At 38.8% G+C, this 18,548-nt stretch overlaps 1 protein-coding gene across 1 annotated transcript in view; it reads right to left on the bottom strand.

Moving 5' to 3' along the window:
• CATSPERE (catsper channel auxiliary subunit epsilon) overlaps positions 1-18,548 on the bottom strand; it is a 210,309-nt gene that overhangs the window by 25,849 nt on the left and 165,912 nt on the right. The window contains exons 12-17 of the mRNA XM_035011039.1: positions 11,532-11,590; positions 9,068-9,143; positions 5,873-5,925; positions 3,565-3,615; positions 3,124-3,157; positions 2,976-3,055 (exon numbers count right to left, since the gene is read on the bottom strand). Of these exons, the coding sequence (XP_034866930.1) occupies positions 2,976-3,055; positions 3,124-3,157; positions 3,565-3,615; positions 5,873-5,925; positions 9,068-9,143; positions 11,532-11,590 (353 nt within the window). The remainder of the gene's footprint in view (positions 1-2,975; positions 3,056-3,123; positions 3,158-3,564; positions 3,616-5,872; positions 5,926-9,067; positions 9,144-11,531; positions 11,591-18,548) is intronic.

Genomic DNA, 18,548 nt, shown 5'->3' with positions numbered 1-18,548 from the left:
ATACCTAAGAATAAACTTAACCAAAGAGGTGAAAGATCTGTACTCTGAAAACTATAAAACACTGATAAAAGAAATTGAAGATGACAGAAAGAAATGGAAAAATATTCCATGCTCATGGATTGGAAGAACAAATACTGTGAAAATGTCTATACTACCCAGAGAAATCAACAGATTTAAAGTAATCCCTATCAAAATACCAACAGCATTTTTCACAGAACTAGAACAAACAGTCCTAAAATTTGTATGGACCCACAAAAGACCCCAAGTAACCAAAGTAATCTTGAAAAAGAAAAGCAAAGTTGGTGGACTCCAAGTTATATTACAAAGCTGTAGTAATCAAAACAGTATGGACTGGCACAAAAATAGACACATAGATCAATAGAACAGAATAGAAAATAAACAGAAATAAACTCACAATTATATGGTCAATTAATCTTTGGCAAAGCAGGAAAGAACATCTAATGGGAAAAAGTCTCTTCAGCAAATGGTGTTGGGAAAACTGGTCAGCTACATGCAGAAAAATGAAACTTCTTACACCATGCACAAAAATAAATTCAAAATGGATTAAAGACCTAAATGTGAGACATGAAACCATAAAATCCTAGAAGAGAGCACAGGTAGTAATGGCTCTAACACTGGCTGTAGCAACATTTTTCTAGATATGTTTCCTGAGGCAAGGGAAACAAAAGCAAAAATAAACTATTGGGACTACATCAAAATAAAAAGCTTCTACACAGTGAAGGAAACAATGAACAAAGCTAAAAGGCAACCTATGGAATGGGAGAAGATTTTTGCAAATGATGTATCTGATAAAGGGCTAATATCCAAAATATATAAAGAACTTATCAAACTCAACACCCAAAAAACAAATAATCCAGTTAAGAAATGGGTGGTAGACATGAATAGACATTTTTCCAAAGAAGACATACAGATGGCCAACAGACACATGAAAAGATGCTCAACATCACTTATCAGGGAAATGCAAATCAAAACTACAATGAGATATCACCTCATGACTGTCAGAATGGCTAAAATCAACAACACAAGAAACAACAGGTGTTGGTAAGGATATGGAGAAAAAGGAATCCTTACGTACTGTTGGTGGGAATGCAAACTGGTGCAGCCACTGTGGAAAAGAGTATGGGTTTTCCTCAAAAAGTTAAAAATAGAAGCACCTTACGATCCAGCAATTTCACCACTGAGTATTTACCCAAAGAATACAAGAACATTAATTCAAAGGGATATGGGCACCCCTATGTTTATAGTGGCATTATTTACAATAGCCAAGATATGGAAGCCACTCAAGTGTTCATTGATTGATGAATGGATAAAGATGTGGTGTGTGTGTGTGTGTGTGTGTATAATATTCCATTATATTTGTATAATAGAATATTATTATTCAACTGTAAAAAAGAATGAAATCTTGCCATTTGCAATGACATGGATGGAGCTAGAGAGTACAATGCTAAGGGAAAAAAGTCAGTCAGAGAAAGACAAATGCCATATGATTTCATTCACATGTGGAATTTGAGAAACAAAACAAAAGAGCAAAGAGGAAAAAAGGAGAGAGAGATAGAAAGAGAGAGACAAATCAAGAAATAGTCTCTTAAATATAGAGTACCATCTGATGGTTATCAGAGGGGAGGCGGGTGGGGCGATGTGTGAAATAGGTGATGGGGGATTAAGGAGTGCACCTGTTGTGATGAGCATAGCATGATGTATGGAACTACCGAATTACTATATTGTACACCTGAAGCTAATGTAAGACTATATGTTAGCTCACTGGAATTAAAATAAGAACTTAGAACAAAACAAAACAAAGAAAAAAAATGAGGCCTCAGTGGAGGAAGGAGTGTCTAGGGTTACCAGGAAAAGTAGTGGCATCATTAGATATCTAGAAGAAGATCAGAACTTAAGAAGACAGCGGATTAGCCTGATAGCCCAGAGGACCCAGACAGAGGGACTATAGGACGATGATGTAGAGGGCACAGCACAGAAGCTTAGAATTGCCATGGGTGAGGAGTGGTAGGCAGGACATGATGGCAGAGACCTTCTGGGTCCCAACAGAGAAAACTCCCATAGCAAAACTAAATTGGAGCACCTGAATCCTTATGCCTCACCTACCCACCCTGAGAGATCTCAGTAGTTGTCTCGAGCCTAAGAGATCCCCAAAAGCTGGAAGACTTGACTAAAATTTTGATGTTTTACACATAGGAATTTTCCTTTCAGTAATTTTTCCTAATGGCATATCTAGAGTAGTGTCCAAACATGTACATAAGTGATATTCACCACCATTTTGTTTATAATAGCAAAAAAATTTGGAAAATGGGTCATTTGTTTCTTATATTTTTCTATATTTTAAATTTTGTAACAAACTGTGTAACTTTTATAATCATAAATCAAGAATAAAACACAAAAAGATGCAAGCAAAGTAATAGAAAATTACTTGGAAAAGCCTTCCTCAGATCATTTTATTCCTATTATTATAAAATACTGTTTGTAAGAATTAAGTTAGAGATAACATTTTGAAATCTTCCCCATGTACCATCCTTATTAATAATCTAGTTTCTTTCCTTACAAGCTTTCAGTTATTGTTGGCCCATGGAAAGAAAGTCCTATGTCACCTGCGGAAGGCAGTTCCTATCAAACAGGCAGGGGTGCTGGTAGGAGCTTAGAGATTAGAGATTAGAGAGATTAGAGAGATTAAAGCAAGGGTGAAGAGATCACCTGCATCCCTGAGAAGAGCCTCAGTTCTCTTATCTCTTATCTGTGTGTCAGCAGTGAAATTATAACCTCCCTCAACATGCAGGCACCATGGGTAGTCCAACTTTGTATAACTAGTACTGAAAACTTAGAGATGTATATAACAGGTACTCAAAAATACTTATTATTAAGTGCATGATTAATTAGCCTTGTTTTACTTTCATTTTAAAACTTTCAAAGTAAGTTAAAAATTTAAGTTAGAATATACTTACAATTGAACCAAAGGGTGAAACTTTTCTCCAAAATCAAGTCTCAATGGGCAGCCATATTTTTTCCAATTATATTTTACTCTCTAGAAAAGGAAAAATGCTTTAGTTATTTTCTATATTTGGCTGGTTGATAAAATTATAGTTTTCTTACCAAGTTTTTAGATGGTTGATTCCTCAGGTATGACCTATAAAAAAGACATTTTTCATTACTTATTTTTCTTTCCTCTTTTTAAACTTAAAAATTAAAGCCATTACTTTGTTCAGTAAGGAGGTATCACAAAAATTAAACAAATAAACATAATTACAAAATACTCCCCAATTGTGTGGAGATTAAATACACACTTCTAAATAATACATGCATCAAAGAAGAAATCTTAAGAGAAATTTAAAGATTTTGAATTAAATGAAAATGAAAACACAACTTATCAAAATTTGTGAGATGCAGCAACAGTAGTACCTAGAGGTAAATTTGTAGCAATGAACATATATATTAGAAAAGATTGATGTTAATAGGAATAAATACTAGCTGATTCTAAATTATTGGTACTAATAACTAATATAAAACAATGCTTATGTTAAAAATATTTCTTACTTTTCAATAACGTAAAAGAAATCATGCTGAAGACAGTCTTTTTTATTAAATCTACAAAAAATAGAACATGATGAAGTTGTAATATCATCATTCCTTATACACTTGCACAAACATTTAATCATTTAACTCAGTGATTCTCAAACTTGAGAGTATCACAGAATCATCACTTACTGAATTAGAATCCTGGGGTTAATGTGTGGCCCTAGCAGTTCGTTTTTTTTTTTTTTTTTTTTTTAAGATTTTATTTATTTATTTTAGAGAGAGAGAGAGAGCACACGCACAAGAGTGGGGGTAGGAGCAGAGGGAGAGGGAGATTCTCAAGCAGGCTCCATGCTCAGCAGAGAGTCCCATGCAGGGTTCGATCTCACCACCCTGAGATCATGACCTGAGCCAAAATCAAGAGTTGGAGGCTTAACCAACAGAGCCACCCAGGTGCACAATGGCCCTAGTATTTCTATTTTTAAAAATAAATGTTTCTGAGGACATCAGAATTTGAAACATACTGATTTATCTATATTTGATACATGTGAAAAATTCAATGAAAATTTATCAAAATGAAGATAAATTTCTTTGGGCTATTTTATTCCTCATAATTGTTGTAAAAAACACAGATTTCTAATTGCTACTGGAGACTCAGTTGTGCAGGTAAGGAGCTACTTTAAGGTGGCACATAATTTCTGGTTAGTGTTCATGCAAACATAAGGCTATCATGGTCTATAAAATGATAAAGTTTTCAATAAGTTAAATTGTTCATTTGACCATTTTTGCTGGCTACTTCCAGTGTAACTCAGAAGGAACCTTGGTCACCACTGTGTTTAGATAGATATTTGAAGTCTAGACCATTTCCCACCCTGAAACACAAAATAGACCCCATGAGATGCCCTCCATCATGAACATCTCTCCTGTCACAGGTACCTTGGACCCCATGGGCCTTCTTTCATGACTGTGAAAACCTCAGGCCCATCACAACCTGAATTCAAGATATTAGGGCCATTTTTAGGGTTCCAGAACAGTGGGTCATTAAGAGGCCTGGAGTAAGGTTCTAAAATCTGTGTTTTTCAAACATGCTCTCCAGGTAGGTCTGATGAACAACCAGCCTTGACGATTGCCATATAGACCCTCCCAGAAATAGACTGAAATCTGCACACAGCGGTACTGCATGTGGTGGTACTGGGAACTGATGTGGTAATGTTGCTTAGAGCAGTTATTCTCAAATTTTAATGCTCTTGCTAATCTCCTGATAATTTAGTTAAAATAGTGGTTCTGGTTCAGCAGGTGTGGAACAAGGCTCGAAATCCCGCATTTCCAATAAACTCCCAGCGATGCCAGTGCTGATCCACAGACTATTCCAGAAGCAGGATGCCATGCACTGTATAAATCAGTTAGCCTTTGTGTATTCTGGAAAAGGAGTTATGGAAATGTAAATTCCTTGCTCACTGAAATGGGAAAACTTGATTGTCAATCCAGTAACTGATTATTACAATTCCGTACTCAAAAGATTATTAGAATAGCAGGTGAGTAGACATTTGTTTTGGATGAGAACAAGTCATTCCATAAATAGACTTGGATAAGAGTCACTAGTCCCCCACTTACCCCTACTCCTAACCACAGGAGAGGAATTTTGGTACATTGCTGTCTCGAGTAGGCACTTCACCTCCACTGAATGGATTGTGCATGCTGATCTGGATTCTCCTGCATATAAGAGAGACCCAGCTGTGGCCAGTGGATGACAAAATCCAGTGTGCTTCATTGTGAACCACAGTACGAGCAATAAAATCACACCTTGGGGTTCTCTGGAGGAAGCCCTGGTGGGTTCTGTGAGGTTTGCTCTAAAAACATTTCCCACGGGTAATGGTGCAGGTTTCTCTGATGTGGATGTAAGCAATTCTCTGATGGAAATGACATTAGAAACTGGTTTGAGTAGGATGGAAAGTAGACATGTTTCTCCCTCTTGTTTCTCTGGGAATGAGGGCTAGCCTGAAGAGCCCAGAGAAGGAATGGTGATGGATGGAAACAGGATGATTAAAAGGGAAGGTGGAGAAAAATGCAGGCAACAGGGAAAGAGGTTAATCCTTTTTTACCTGTTAGTATGATTCAGATGTAAAGTTTGACTTGGCAAAAAGTTTAAACAAATCAGGTTTGGACAAACTGTCAATTCAGTTTCTGGATGCCAATGTCAGTTCAACTTTTGGATTTTATCGTGAACACATCAGTCATTAGGCTAATAGTACCACCAGTAATTACCATGTAGTTCACCATTTGTTTGAAAATGTAAAGAGTAAGACAGGTCAAATGCAAATATACTTGCCCTTTAACAGCAATGTATTTAGTAGAATCACAGCCAACAGCTATTTGGAACACCTAAAATGAAGCAATTTAAGTGGTGAGATGTGTGGTTCTGATTCCCATGAGCTAAAATGTTACTACAGTGAAAAGTGATTACATTTTAGTTTTGAAATAATAACCCTTTAAATGTAGGGTTTTGTTATACTTTTCTGTGCTGTTTTACACCTTCTTTCTGATCACATTTTTTCTGTCTTTTCTTCCTCTTGCCATTACTGCTCACAAGGCCCAAAGGTTAGTTCTCTGCTTTTTGACATCAGTATCTCAGAGAACTAACCCAATCTCATCTTTCAGCAGCACGTCTACCACCATCATCATCGACTGTGTTCTTCCAGCCTGCACCTGACTCAGTGGCAGCTGGAGGGTTTCTGTAATATATCTTGCTATTCGTTTGACCAGAGACCTGGTTCTTCCCTGACTAGGATGCCTATTTCTATTTCCACCTGGTCCAGGACACTTACTACTGTCTACCCTGCAGGGGTAGACACCCCCAGGCTTCCTAAGTGGGATCTAGACACTTGCTTTTGGTCTTAAACATGTCCTGTACGTTGCATTTCTCCACAATGTGAATCTGAAAAAAACTCTAATACTCCCTACCCTGAAGAAGGATGTGGGGATCAGGAGGGTGGGGATAGGGAACCATGTCCAGACAAGCTTGATGGATTTAAAGAGTTATACCTGCTAAACCCAGACCTTTCTGCCTTCATGAAAAGGCATGCTCCACAGCAGGAGTTCAGGCATTTTATTGCCTGAACCACCTGATTTCGGTCCCAGGACCTGATTTGTTCTGTCAGCAACTCTACCCACAGTCCTTGGTGTCCATCATCATCAGATCTTTGTTTGTTTGTTTTTAAAGATTTTATTTATTTATTTGACAGAGAGAGAGAGAACACAAGCAGGGGGAATGGGAGAGGAAGAAGCAGGCTCCCCGCCGAGCAGGGAGCCCAATGCAGGGCTCTATCCCAGGACCCCAGGATCATGACCTGAGCCGAAGGCAGTCGCTCAACCAACTAAGCCACCCAGGTGCCCCAGATCTTTGTTTTCCCATCAGATGTGTTCAGAAGCGTGGGCCTGCCCTTTATTTTTACTAAACTATCCATATGACACCCTTGGTTGACTGAGATCCTCAAATCTTTCAGTCAAGACCCACCATCACTTGATCCCTTCTCTTCTGGCACCCAGTTGACAAAAATCAACAACCACGCTTAGTATTAAAAATCTGAGTTGACCTGCAGGTAGATATCGAACAGAAGCACTGGTAGAGAGTATGGGAAGTGTGAATCAGGCTGTTTTCTAGGTTACCCACTGTGATAGGGCTGACAGTGTACTCAGGACTGGATACCTAATTAGAGAAATTCTGACATACAGCCCAAATGAAAACAATGAGTGCATTCTTGGTCTTCTTTATTTAATATTATTCTCTGAAATGTGGAGACAGGGCAGGACTGCTCTTCACTTAGCCCAGGGTCAGACACAGCACATTCCCCCTAACTGGACAAAACTGAACTGAGACAGGAATTCTAAAGGTCCTCAACACAGAAATGTTGGTAGATAATGTGTTAGGCTGTAGTCATCTCTCCCTGGGAAAATTCATGCTGGAAGGAATTACTAAGGCTTTCTGGGCACTGGCTCACTGGGGTGGCTTCACTGCCGACCATACAAACTACCGGCTGCTGACACAGAGGGTGGCTAGGTTTGAACTGCCCGTGTCTTGGGGTGTGCCGAGCAAGGAAGAGAAGGAACGAACCTGTAGTATTGGTTACTTTGTGACAGGCACTGTGCTGGGCACTTTAATGATCTCATTTAATGCTCTCAACAGAGCAGATAAATACCGTGAGATAGAAGTTATATTTCCCTTTTAGGGTTGAGGCCCCAGAGACTCAGTGTTTAGTAGCTTGCCCCGGCCAGTGGGTGGCAGAGCTCCGATCGGAACTCAGGTTCGATTAACCTGCTTTTGTAATACCGGGGCTGGGCGGAATACAGTGGATGGGATCCCTAACACATCTATTGATTAGGAAAGCAAGGTGCTTCTGGAAGGCGTCTGTACGGAACAAGCAGCTGAAGATGGAGAGCCCAGGCGGAGGCTGGGGAAGAACTGGCTACGTTGCTGTTTCTTGCTTCCTGGGCAGATGAGGCTGTGTGGGCGGCGCGGTGGGCAGACAGAGGGGAGGGGCTGGTGTGCACCTGCAGGCAATTTTCCCGGGGAAGCAGGGTGTGTGTCGGCTGCGCTCAAGCTCGGCTCAGGGCTCCCTCCAAATTCATGGAAGCTTGCCCTGGTAGGAACAGGCTCCTTGTGCTGGGGTCCTGAAGGACAGGGACTGCATATCGTGTACCTTTAAATTCTACTTGTAGGCATTCCTTGCTGTGTTACGCCTGGTATATAGCAGGCGCTCAGTGTATGCTTATTGATTGATAGTTAGGCTGAGAGGGAATAAAGCGAGGAGGCATCCCTCAGGGTAGAACAGACTCAGGAGAGGTGGTGGCCGGACGGATCTGTGTTCAGTTACCTGGACCCCACACTGCTGTATCGCCACGCTGTGCTTTTGTAGATGCGGCTTCCTGGACTTCCCTTTGTATCAGCCTGCTCACCTTCCACGTACTCTTCAACATTTTATGCCTCACCCTGCCCCTCCCCAGTCAAAAGTGCCCGCTCTTCTGGGCTCTCTGATGACTGTGCATCTCGTACTCCCCTAGAGTAACTTTTGTTTGCCCCTAGGGAAGAGCCAGTCTTTTCATCTTTGTAACTCCCGGTTACCTAGCAAGGAGACTGAAGCTAAGGAACACAGTAGGTACACAATAAATTTTAGATTTTAATTTTTTTTGAATGAAGAAATGATAAATGTAGACCTAACTGGCCGTCTTCTCTGACAAACCATATCCCGCTTGAGTTCCCATTCATTTCAGTTTTTCTTTATACAGTTTTATCTCCAAAATTATTTTCCATTTTTGTATGCGTTTCTACACCTCACTTTCGATGGTAAACGCCAGGAAGATGGAACCGTGGTCTGTCTCCAAAGTGAAATAAGGCTCCCCCCCGCCCCCGTGAGACATGACACACCCCGCCCCGGATGAAGGGAGTGCTATTGCTTGTGAGGATTTTCCTGCCCAACCGCCTGTGGCTTTAGTGAAGTAAAGGTGTTGATCCACCTCTGTCACTTACCTTTTGGGCTATTGGACATGCTCTTGCATATTCACTAGGCCGAACCTGCACAAGCCGAAGGCCCGTGTTCTGGTCTCTAGGAGAAACGGCACACGTGGGTAGTTACAGAATCACAAGGGAGGCAGGCACTGAGTCCGCTTTCCCATAGAGCCCATGGAAAGTCCCATGGACACTGGGTGACGGGACCCCAGGAGGAATTCTAGAAGCCTGGGAGGGGGTGGTGGGGGTGACTGCTCGCTGCTTCTGCAAAGGCATTGGTGCCCTGTGGTCACTCCCTGAAGTCACCCTCACCTCACGGCGGGCTAGTGTAGGGTCGGCCCAATGGGAAACAGAAATGAGTATCTATCATTTCCACCGCCCACCCCCGCCCCGTTTCATTAACACCCTCAGTCCCTTAACATCTCTAACATCAGGTCCTGCTTTCTAATGATCTTAGAAGGCCACAGATGCTCTGTTCTTTCTCTAGCCTCTACGGATCTTTTCCTCCTATTGAAGACACTTTTGGAACCCTAAAGCGTAAGTTATGAGATTAGTTTTCTGAGCCACGTTATGCTGCAATACTATATGGTCTGACTGGAAGCAAAAGTGAGATCAAATTTCTAGGTTCTGAAGTGCATAAGAATCATTTTGTGCTCAGACAAAATGGGAGGGGTCAAAAATCGCAGAAAAACTTTTGAAAGTTTTATTGATACTCCGCCCCCGCTAAGGTTTTTACTTTTTGAAAAAACTGGGGAAAAAGAAACTAACCACAAACAAATGTTCTTTTTCTTCCAATATTCGTCGCATTTTAATATTTATTTATTTGTCATATATTAGGTATAAAATGTAATAAGTGAGGATACAAATAGCACATTTTATATTTTTAAATCACTGTACCATATTTCATTAATTCTAAGATACATATTTTTTCTCATTTAACACCCTTAAAACCAGGAAGCACCTTATAATTATGCCAATTATGGTTTGTCTTCCAGTGTGATGGAATCTTTGATTTGACAAATACAGTAATATAGTCTAGATCTATGAAGGACACTCGAGTAAATATCGCATCTACAATTTTCTATACAATGTTTCTTATAAGAAGGTTTTTTTTTTCCCCTACTACAGCTGACTTCAAAGCTTTTGGCATTTTTTTCTCAAGTCTTGGACTGACCTGAAGTATCCTGGACAATTTGATATGTATTGGACAGCAATAGAATTCTGAGTAAATATCCACAAAACCAAAAATACCCCCAAGGAACCCACAACATTAGAAGCATCCAGAGAAAAGTTGGTGGGTGAGTGAGGGGGTGAGGCGCGAATTGAGCCTCCCTTGACTACAGTCTCCAGAGCAGTCTTTTCTCTCTCCCCTTCCTGGTCGCTCTCTACCACTTCATTCTGTTGTATTTTCCTTTCCTTTTCTTTTTTTAAAGATTTATTTATTTTAAAGAGAGAAAGAGAGCTGGGGCAGGGACAGAGAGAGAGACAGAATCTCAAGCAGACTCCCTGCTGAGTGTGGAGCCCAACATGGGGCTCGATCCCATGACCCTGAGATCATGACCTGAGCTGAGATCAAGAGTTGGATGCTCAACCAACTGAGCTACTCAGGCGCCCTCCTGTTTTATTTTCTTTACTGCACTTATAACTACTTGAAATTATCTTGTTCATTTATTTGATTACTTGTTCTTTGTCTTCTCTCACTAGAGATATGTCCCATGATGGCAGAACTTCATCTTACTTGTTCACCATGTGTTTTGAGCACCTACAAAGTGCTTGGCATAGAGAGGGTGTTCAAACTCACTTGGAGGAGCAGCAGACTAAGGAAAATGGACTTTTCCCTAGAAAAACAATGCTATTTTTCCAGAAAAATCTATCGAGTCAGGACATAATGATGGCCATAGAATGCCTCAAGACACAATTCCAGGTCAGTTATTTCCTCCAGAAATGATGTGCTCAGGTGCTACCTATTCCAAGAGTCAAAGATGATGTTTTCTCTGATTCTACTCATAGTTAAAGGCCTTCTCACATTAGCGTTCTAGTCTACCCAAGGATAGTATGCAAAGATTTTGGGATGGGAATGAATGATAACACATGCTTGAAAATTACTGAATTAAGAAATAGCCCATTTTTCACTTGATGGAATGAGCACTGGGTGTCATATGCAACTGATGAATTGCTAAACTCTACCTCTGACACTAATACACTATATATTAATTGATTTTAAATTAAAAAAAAGAAATAGCCAGTTTTTTTTTCATCTTCAATTGGACAAATGGAAACCTCTAGATATGTTTCATTTAATTACAAGGAGTATTTTACACTTTTATACAGAATAATAATTTCATATCTAATCAGACACTTAAAGAAATTTGAAATCTAGATATTTAAAATGACATGAGGCCATGTAAGTAAAAGAATACCTACAAATCAATCATCTCAATAGCACATTTCACATCAAATAGGTTCTTTTAAAAGTCATACTTACTGCAACTTGAAGTAGTCATCTACTGCCTCATAATTTATATTCTGAAAAAATGTTACTGTCTGGAAAAGAAAATGAACGTTTGTGTAAAACATGAAAACTGGGAATGGGGACAATGAATACTTTCAGGACAGATTTAAACCTTTCTCTAGGTAAGAAAAAGAATATATTTAGCATTTTTTCCAATTTCTTTTCTTTTCCTATTTCAGAAACTCCAATTATGGACACATTAAATTTCCTTGTTACATTTTTCTTATTTTCTCTGCTAACTGTATCTTATGAAGTCCTTTTATTTATATTGCTTCTCTCTCCCTCTTCACTTACTTTTGTCATTGCAATATTCTTATTTTCATTTATGTCCTGAAGTGCAGCCAGCTCTCTCCCATTTCCTAATCACCTTGTCTCTGGACCTTTTTATTTCTTCTTTGAGGTTTTTTTTAAATAATTACAGATATCATGTTGTCAGTAATTTTTGAGACTATGAGGAATTATTTGCCTGAACCTTCTTCTCTTGCTTTTGAGTAATTAAAAAAAATCCATTTGCCTTTTTGTATATGTTCCTTGCTATTTTCTTCCATCTGGGGCATGTTTCATCTCAATTTTCAGCATTCCAGAAGGTTTCTATCTTTTCAGGATGAAGCCATTTACAGAACATGTGTGATATTAGAGGCAAAAAATTATAAGCCTCACATTTTTAAAGCATGGTAACTATAGTCATTATATCCCCTAAATTACATTTTTGGTGGTAGTTCTTTGTTATATATGTAGATAAATGATAGATAGATGGATAGATAGATAGATAGACAGATAGATATAGACGTCTATCTAGATATCTTCAAAGAGATCAATTTGGTTCTGGCTAATCTGGTGTAATTAGAACAGGGACATTGTGCCTCTAAAATGACCTTTGCAAAAAATATTACTTCTGAGACAAGTTTATTTATTCATATGTTGGATGCTAAGTGGTATGACACAAAATATATAATCTTTCGTGAAAAAGTTGAAGGCTGTGGAGGTCATTATATTAAAAATAAATCTAGTTCATGCTCAAGGAAAGGAATTAATTGTCAAATTTCCACTTGTGTTCTATTGTACACCATATTTTTCTTCATATGTAATTGTTAAAATAACTTTATAAAGATGTTCTTGCACATAATTAGGCCTGAAGATTTTAATATTTTGTGAAATGTAAGCATATTCTTCAAGTTTTGCTTATCAATTGTCACTTAAGTGGTGCTCAAACTTGGGTCTGTAACTCAACCAACATATATGTATATTATTTTGGATTATAATCACTGAAAATATTTACCTAGTGGAACTATTTAAAAAATATATTTTGTGGATGTGATCATCTGCTTAAAAACCATTTCATTATAAATAACTAAGAAATGATTTGGAGATTTTCATTTCTAGGAGCGGCAGGTAGTTTCTATGGACAAACTTTTGCTCTTAAAAACAAACATATAAGCACTGGGTGTTATATACAACTGATGAATCACTGAACTCTACCTCTGAAACTAATAATATACTATAAGTTAATCAATTGAATGTAAATAAAATAAAAACAAAACAAAGCAAACAAACATATCACAAAACCTACAAACAGCAGCCTTTTAAGAGTCACTTTAAAAGCACCAAATAACTGACAAGGGAGTAGGGAACTATTAGCCCAAAGACAGGGAAATTAGGAATCTTGAGAATAAAGCAGAACACCAGAACCCATAGTCTACTTTTAGCCTAAAGGCATTTGTCAACCTAGTCAAGAGAGAGGGAATTCAAGATAGAGAATCAAATTGGATATCCTCCCTACATTAACCTGTGTTATCAGAAGACTATATTCTCAGGGTAAGAGTAAGTCAGGATTAAATTTGTGCCCTCCTTAACCCTTCAGTGACATCAGTAACTAAGTGATCACAAAAAGCAAGAAAAGTAAAAGTTTGTCCTAACAATTGGTGGCAATGGGTAGGTTCTTGTATGGCTTTATATCCTAGAATTTTTTGCCTGGAAGTCTCAGGGGATTTAAAAAAAGTTCAAGGCAGTAGTGCCCCTAGACATGCCCCTGACAGTGGCAAACACAGATCATCTTAGGATCAGGATATATTCTTATTCCACTTCAGGGAATTCTTATAAATACTTTTACAAAAGATGCTTGGGTGGCACAGTCGGTTAAGCATCCGACTCTTGGTTTCGGCTCAGGTTATGATCTCAGGGTCCTGAGATCGAGCCCCGTGTGGGAAGTTAAAAAAAAAAAATTTTTTTTTTAAACCAGAAGGGACAAATAGAAAACAAATAGTCAAGCGGTAGATTTAAACTCAGCCATATAAAAAAATTACACGAATGCACCCAATGAGAAGGCAAAAATGTTCAGATTGGATAAACAAATAAAATCCAACTTAAAAAAAAACTTTAAAGACACAGATGGTTAATATTAAAAGAATATTAAATATTAAAAAAAAGAAGATACATTGTGCTAACATTATTTTAAAGAACGTTGGAGTGGCTCTATAAATATCACACAAAGTAGATTTTAAAGCAAAAATTATCACTAGAGGAAAAGGGGTCATTTCATAGAGATAAAGGAGTTGATTCATCAAAAGGAAATAATAATTCTAAATGATTATGCTGAGTGAAAGAAGGCAGATAAAACAGAGTACATACTGTATGTTTCCATTTATATGAAATTCTAGAAAAGCAAACTAATGTATAGTGATAGCAAGCGGTTCAGTGGTTGCCTAGTGATGGGGAATGGAAGGAGGGATGGTTTACAAAGGAGCATGAAGAAACTTTGAGGGGTGGACATGGACATTATCTTGATTGTGGGTATAATTTCGTGGGTGTATACATACATCACATTTTATCAAACACATTAAATATATGCAATTTATTGCATGCGAATTATACACAAATAAAACACTTCAAAAAGACAGTCTTTGAGATGCAAAAAAAAAATTCAGTGAGAAAAGGCACACAACCCTATAGAAAAAGTGACAAAACTTGAGTTTCACAGAAGTGGGAATCCAAATAGCCAATAAACATGTGGAAAATTGTTTAACCTCATCAATAAGAAGAGACTAGAAAATAAAAAAAATAACACACACACACACTAGTTAGGCAAAAATTAAAGTTTGACTATACCAAATTATTGGCATAAATACTAAAACCTTAAACTTTGAGATGACATCATGGAAGAACATTTTCATGACTTAGGGATAGGCAAAGGTATCTCAGGACACAAAAAGCAACAGCCATAAATGAAAAAGCTTTATCAAAATAAAAAAATTCTACTTATTAAAAGGCACCATTAAGAAAATGAATAGGCAGTGTTCTGGTTCAAGATGGTGACATAAGAGGATCCTGAAATCACTTCCTCCCATGGACACACCAAATTTATAGCTACATATAGAATAATGTTCTCTGAAAGAAACCCCCAAACTAGCTGAGCAATGCCTACACATTAGGTGAAAGAGAAAAAACAAAAACAAAAACAAAAACCCACATAGAAATGGGTAGGAGAGGCTAGAACATAGCCTCACCACAAACTTCACCCCCAGCATGGTAACTCAAAATCCTGAGATCTCCCCTGTGAGGAGTGAAGGGTTGAACCCATTTGGCACTGCAACTTTTAAGACCTTACCTGAGAGACAAGCTCCCCAAACATCTAGCTTTGAAAGCCAATGGGGCTTGCTTCCACAAGATCCAGAAGACTATTTTGAACTGAAAAACAGTTCTGAAAGGGCTCTCATGGGCAGACTCATCCACCCTAGGGCCCAATACAAAGCAGCTGACTGAGAAGTACCCAGGCTTTCTGTGAGAGAGGCTTATATGCTTATCAGGCATTGAATTAAACACATGTAGGGAGGAACCTACCAAAATGCTCCAAAGAGGGAGGCCAGTGGTGCCATATTTGTTCTCTCCCTCTGCTTCACTCCAGCCTCTTGCATCTCCCAGAAAGGAGCTTCTACACCGGTCCAGCACCCTGCGTTTTGTGGCTGCTGCTAGATCACCTGGCTCTGGTGGCTGTGGGGCTTGAGCTCGTGAGAACTATACTGGATGTAATGGATGTAGGGGCAAGTCCTTGCTGACTATAACTCCAAGGCACAGCAGAGGCAACAGACGCAAATACCCAGTTCTTCTGTGGAAGACACCTAGTAGCTTACCTTCATAGCTCTGGCCTGAGGGGCAGGCTCTCATGAAAGCTCTATGCAGAGCCAATAGTAGTTCTTTCCAGAGACCTCAGAGGGGAAGCACTATCTTTGCAGTCTTGCTCTGCTTTTTTCTAGGCCGCGGGTATTTCCCTAAAAGGAGCTTGTGGACACATCTGGTGCCCTAATTTTTGTGGCTGCTGCCAGGGGACACCCCTGGATTGCCTGGCATTGGGGACCAGAGGGGCTTATGTTTGGACCCACAGGACTATTACAAATGGAGAAACCGTTCTTCACTGATTACCCACCCCTCCCAGGGTGCAGTGCAGTGATGGTAGACTGAAACGCACCCCACATCTTTCTGTGAAAGAGGTCTGCTAGCTTATTTTTATGGCTGTGGCCTGAGGGGTAAGCTTCTAATTTGACACACATTTAAGGGCTGACTACAATCCTCTGTAGAGATCAGAGAGGCCAGGAGGTACACCATCATTGTGCTTCCCCTCTGCCCTGCCTCAGGTTGTTGGTATCTCTGAGAAAGGAGATTATATACATGTTTGGCTCCCTAGCTTTTGTGTCTGCCAACCAAACAGTTCCTTGATGTTCCTTGGTAGCATAGGTCTGGTGGATGGCAGGGCTTGTGTTCATGGGCTCAACGGGATGGTAGTAAGTGAAGAACAGCTCTTACCTGGCTATTAACCCAGGGCTCAACATTGAGGGAGAAGGAGGTATGTTTGTATACTTTAAAAGCTGCTGCATCAGGGTCTGGCTTCATCAGCCTGCATCTAGGTGCTAACTGAGATATTCCCCTTTGAGATGCTGACAGGTCTTGGCACACCATCAAATACTGGGAGCCACCAAGAATAAAGTAGGCTGATTGGACAATCACAAAGATTTGAGAGAGCAAGTTTGAATGATAAGGTTCATCCTCCTACATCTCTACTCCTTCAAAACTGGGAGAGATGACTATTTTATCTACTGCATAGAAACCAACACAGAGGGATGCATGGGTGGCTCAGTCAGTTAAGCATCTGCCTTCAGCCCAGGTCATGATCCTAGGGTCCTGGGATCGGGTCCTGCATCAGGCTTCTTGCTCAGTGGGGAGCCTGCTTCTCCCTCTGCCTGCCATTCTCCCTGATTGCATTCTCTCTCTCTTACAAATAAATAAAATCTTAAAAAAAGGAAAAGAAAAGAAACCAACACAGAGAGCCAAGAAAAAAAAATGAAGAAACAGAGGAATATGCTCTAAATGAAAGAACAAGATAAAACCTCAGGAAGAAACATCTTATTGAAATGGAGGTAAGTGATTTACCTGGTAAAGAGATTAAAATTATGGTCATAACGATGCTCCTGGAGCTCAGGAGAAGAATGGGTGAACCAAGAGAAAATTTCAACAAAGACAGAAAATAAAAGAAAGTACCAAATGGGAGTCACAGAGTTAAAAAATACAATAATTGAACTGAAAAATATAATAGAGAACTTGAGATGGGGCAGTAGAACTCACCCAGTTAGAGTAACAAAAAGAAAAAAGAATGCAAAAGTGTGAAGAGCTTAAGGGACTTATGGGACAACATCAAGCAGACCAACATTCGCATTATAGGGGTCTCAGAAAGAGATGAGAGAGAAAAAGGGGCAGAAAACTTATTTGAAGAATGACCAAAAACTTCCCTAATCTGGGGAAGGAAACAGACATCCAGATCCAGGGCTCCCAGAGTTTCAAATATAACAAATCCAAAGACATCCACATCAAGACATAATCAAAATATCAAAAGTTAAAGACAAAAAGAAGCTCTTAAAAGCATTAAGAAAAACAAAACAAAACAAAACAATTTGTGTACAAAGGAATCCCCATAAGTCTATAAGCAGATTTTTTAGCAGAAACATTGCAGGCCACAAGAGAGCAGCACAATATATTCAAAATACTAAAAGAAAATGCCATCCAAGAATTCTATCCCTGGGAAAGTTGTCCTTCAGAATTTAAAGAGAGATAAGAGTTTTCCAGATAAGCAAAAGCTAAAGGAGTTCATCATCACTAAGCCAGCCTTACAAGAAATGTTAAAGGGACTTTTTAAAGTTGAAATGAAAGGGTGCTATTAGTAACAGGAAAACATATAAAAGTATAAGTCTAACTGGTAAAGATGAATAAATTGTGAAATTAAGAATTATCTAATACTGTAAATGTGGATTAATCACTTATAAAGCTAGTATGAAAGTTAAAAGACAAAAGTCATAAAAATAACTATAACTACACGTTTATTAATGAATATAGAGAGGTCCATAAGATAAAAAGATGTAAATTGTGACATCAAAACATAAAACATGGGAGGAGAGTAAGAATGTAGAACTTTAGACTGTGAACAAACATGTTATTATCAACCTAAAATAGACTGTTATGAACAAAACTAAACCACAAAAGAACCAGAATAGCCAAATAATCTAAAAAGGACAAAGCTGGAGTGCAGGACCAGATGGCTTCACTGGTGAATTTTACCAAACACTTAAAAAACAATTAATACCAATCCTCAAACTCTTCCAAAAAATAAAAGGGAACACTTCCAAACTCATTTGATGATGCCAGCATTAGCCTGATACTAGAACCCAGCAAGGATGCCACAAAGAAAATAAAATTAAAGGCCATGATCCTTGATGAATATAGATGCAAAAATTCTCAACAAAATTTAGGAAACTGAATTCAACAATACATTAAAAGAAGAAAAAACACAATCAGGTAGGATTTATTCCAAGGATGCAAGGATGGTGCAACATTTGCAAATCACTAAATGTGATACATCACAGCAACAAAATGAAAAATCATATGATCATCTCAGTAGATACAGAAAAAGCATTTGACAAAATGCAACATCCATTTATAATAAAAACT

The sequence above is a fragment of the Mirounga leonina genome, unplaced genomic scaffold (assembly GCF_011800145.1).
Source record: "Mirounga leonina isolate KUSES-001 unplaced genomic scaffold, KU_Mleo_1.0 Mir_154, whole genome shotgun sequence".
NCBI lineage: Eukaryota > Metazoa > Chordata > Mammalia > Carnivora > Phocidae > Mirounga > Mirounga leonina.
Note: the sequence above shows the minus strand (reverse complement) of the source record. Positions and strands in the feature narration are given on the sequence as shown.